Source organism: Rhagoletis zephyria, unplaced genomic scaffold, assembly GCF_001687245.7.
Source record: "Rhagoletis zephyria isolate East Lansing unplaced genomic scaffold, Rhagoletis_zephyria_1.1 Rzeph_scaffold_05475, whole genome shotgun sequence".
NCBI classification, from domain to species: domain Eukaryota; kingdom Metazoa; phylum Arthropoda; class Insecta; order Diptera; family Tephritidae; genus Rhagoletis; species Rhagoletis zephyria.
Genome location: NW_016162558.1, coordinates 39,188 through 42,219, shown reverse-complemented (window position 1 = coordinate 42,219; position 3,032 = coordinate 39,188). Strand labels below are relative to the sequence as shown.

At 34.3% G+C, this 3,032-nt stretch overlaps 1 protein-coding gene across 1 annotated transcript in view; it reads left to right on the top strand.

Annotated features, from left to right (window-relative positions):
- Positions 1-207: 207 nt before the first annotated feature.
- Positions 208-3,032, top strand: part of LOC108372131 (transcription factor Adf-1-like) — a gene marked incomplete at its 5' end in the record, with an annotated part of 4,380 nt that continues 1,555 nt past the window's right edge. Inside the window, 2 exons of the mRNA XM_017627782.1 lie at positions 208-344; positions 403-559. Of these exons, the coding sequence (XP_017483271.1) occupies positions 208-344; positions 403-559 (294 nt within the window). The remainder of the gene's footprint in view (positions 345-402; positions 560-3,032) is intronic.

Sequence of the window (3,032 nt, the reverse complement as noted above, 5' to 3'; positions counted from 1 at the left end):
GATTTTCTACGGAAAGTCCAAGTGACATTTAATATTTGTGATGAAACTTTTGTTTGTTTACTTGATTTTGACAATTCGCTTCACACACTTGACATTTAATTAAGCACAGACGCTTGGCGCTTCTTTGGATTTTGACAAAAAGTGAGCATTACTTGTTAAATAAATGTTAAATTTTCGTTTATTAAATGATACTTTTGTCATTTTCAGAATGATTGACGAGGAGCGGTTGATTGACTTGGTGCGGGACAATGAAGTCCTGTACAATAAAACCTACGTGGGCTACAGGTTGCCGGCAAAGAAGTTGGCGGCTTGGGCTGCAATATCGCGGGAGCTTAGCGCGACAGGTTTGTGTAAAGATCCTTAAATCCAAGTTGTATGAACAATATCCTTTTACGTTTTAAGAAGAGCAGTGTACCAAGCGCTGGATTTCACTACGTGAGCGATATACCCGCGAATTGCGGAAGCTTGACGCCCCGTCAGGAAGTGCGCCGGCTTCGCAGCCGACCTGGCACTTCTCAACCAATATGGCTTTCCTTAAGCCGTTCACAGCACCAAGACCGTAAGTAGTTTGGTCTCTTTTACTTTAGTATAGTTACTGATAGAATGCCCGATTTTCAGCACTCGATGCACTATAAATATTCTGGACAGAAGCTATGGAAGCAGCAATCTCCGCCATCGACGCTTCTGTTTCCGTTGGCAGATGAGAGCGAAGAAGGGTACCCTGAAAGGTATTCAGGCGATCCCGTGGCGTCGACGCCTAATATATCTAAAAAAAGAAAGCGGCGAGATCAGGGTGACGACGGCGAGTTTAGTGAAGTTTGCCAGCTGTTTAAAGAGGTGCAGAAGGACCGATTGGCGGAGAACAAAACTTTGCGTTCGTTTGGCGAGATGATTGTAGTATCTATTGGCGAGATGAATGAAAGGAAGCAGGCGAAGGCGATCCAAATAATCACTAATGCTGTGATGACATTAAAATAAGAGCCTGACGACTAATGTCAAATCATAATACAGTCTTTTTTGTACAATATTCTATAAAGCAAAACATAAAAAGTTCATTCTACAACAAACATTATGAATATTGTACGAAAAAATACTAATTGCTCATTTTTGCTGGCTACTTTAATTTTTTACGAAGTGCTAACAAAGTAACCAAAACGCTTATCAACACGATTTTCACAATACTTTAAAGGTTATTGAAATGTTGTTAACATAATGATTTTAAATGCTTTACACTGTTATGTATGTAAATGAATTAGTAATTTATTTTCTTAAAAAAACGGTACCTGAAGTAAAGTTAATTTGTAACGTTTATTGTTTTGTTTGTTATCCACAAAATAATAGGAGTGCGATCTTTTGACCAGTTTTGACTATTTCTTTTTTGTTTATTTAATTCTTAGTATTTGTTTATAAAATTGTAGCGTGTTATACAACAAACACCATGTAAAGTCGCATTTAAAACTTTGTATACAAATTTTAAAAATTCTGCACAGTTTAACCAAAATTTTAGATTTTTTAATCAGAATTTTAGCAATTTTGGTATGCAGTTTTATAGCCCATTTAATTCTAGTGTAACGAAGTCTCAAGTTGGTAAATAAGCCCGGTGATTTTTGAGAATTTTTTTTTGATGGCAGTGTCTTCCATATAAGAGAAATAGTCGAACATACTTTGTATGGAAAAAATGCGAAACACCTTCAACCAAAAAAATTCTCAAAAATGGTCAAAAGATCGCACTCCTATTACTATAAAGTATGGGTAACTGTATATACATACATGTACGTATTTGATTTACTTACATATATGAATTCTTGTCTTGTAATTTGTTTTGTACGTACATGTATGCATTCTTATTTTGTAATTTGTTTTGTACCTAATATAAATACATTATACGTTATTTTTATAACGTTTTAAATGTATGGTCTTTGTATTTCAGCTTTAAATTTTATGTATGTAGATACATACAGTGATGAGCAAAACTGTAACATAGTGTATCACTTTTTATTTCAGCCACCGCCATTTATTCGCATAGCGTAATTAATTTAAAATATCTATTTGTATCACTGAAATAGTATACTTAAAATTCTGAACTATGTATAAACTTCCCTAATGTTGAGAAATTTTAATAAGCGACATGGGTAGTTGGCAACACCAATGCTGATAAAGCAGTCATTCATTATTTTTGACAGCTCAGAAAATTTTCACATCTGTCTCAAAGCGGTCACATACTTTTTGTGAAATAATCTATATATACAGGGTGTCGCAGAAGTAACCTGCCAAACTTGAGGAGAAGGCAGGTGGGGTAGTTAGCTCCCTGATAGGCAAAACTTTTTCAAGTAAAAGTGTCACCGTTTTCGAAATATTTAAATTTTTTTGAATTAAAGAAAAATCGTGTCTTTTCATGTACTTTCTTTAACTGCATCTACAAAAAAGCCTATACTTAGTAACTTTTTTATGTAAAATACTTTCAGATAGTTGCTTCTCCATACTCAATTGCAATGTAGTTAAAATATATTAAGGAACCATTATAAAATTAGGACTATATTGCGATTTTTAACTTTTTGATATTTTCTTTCCCAATTTTGACTATGTCTGGTGAAAAAAAATGTACTGAGCTATAACTTTACATTACATAAAAAAATTGCACATTTAATAGATATTTCAGAGAGGTGTCATTCTTACTATTCCGAATAGAAAAAAAAGTTATAGCCGCTTTTGTGGGTAAAGGGCTGAGACACACTAGAATGTATTTAATAGATTTAAATTTAAGTTGGTCTTGTTACCGACCAATGACATGCTAAATAGTACAAAGGTACATTATTACTTGCTCCTGACATTATTTTGTGTTACTTACCGGAAATAATGAAAGTGGATTTTGTGGAATTGGACCCTTCGTCGCATGAATATGCGGATATTCACCTAATTCAAAGACTTTATGCAGAGCAATACCCCAATCGTCGGCATCCGGTCCGTGAAATATTCGCCCGGAACCATAGAGAAATATATGAAGGTAAGTGATTTTTACACCTTTCTTGTTT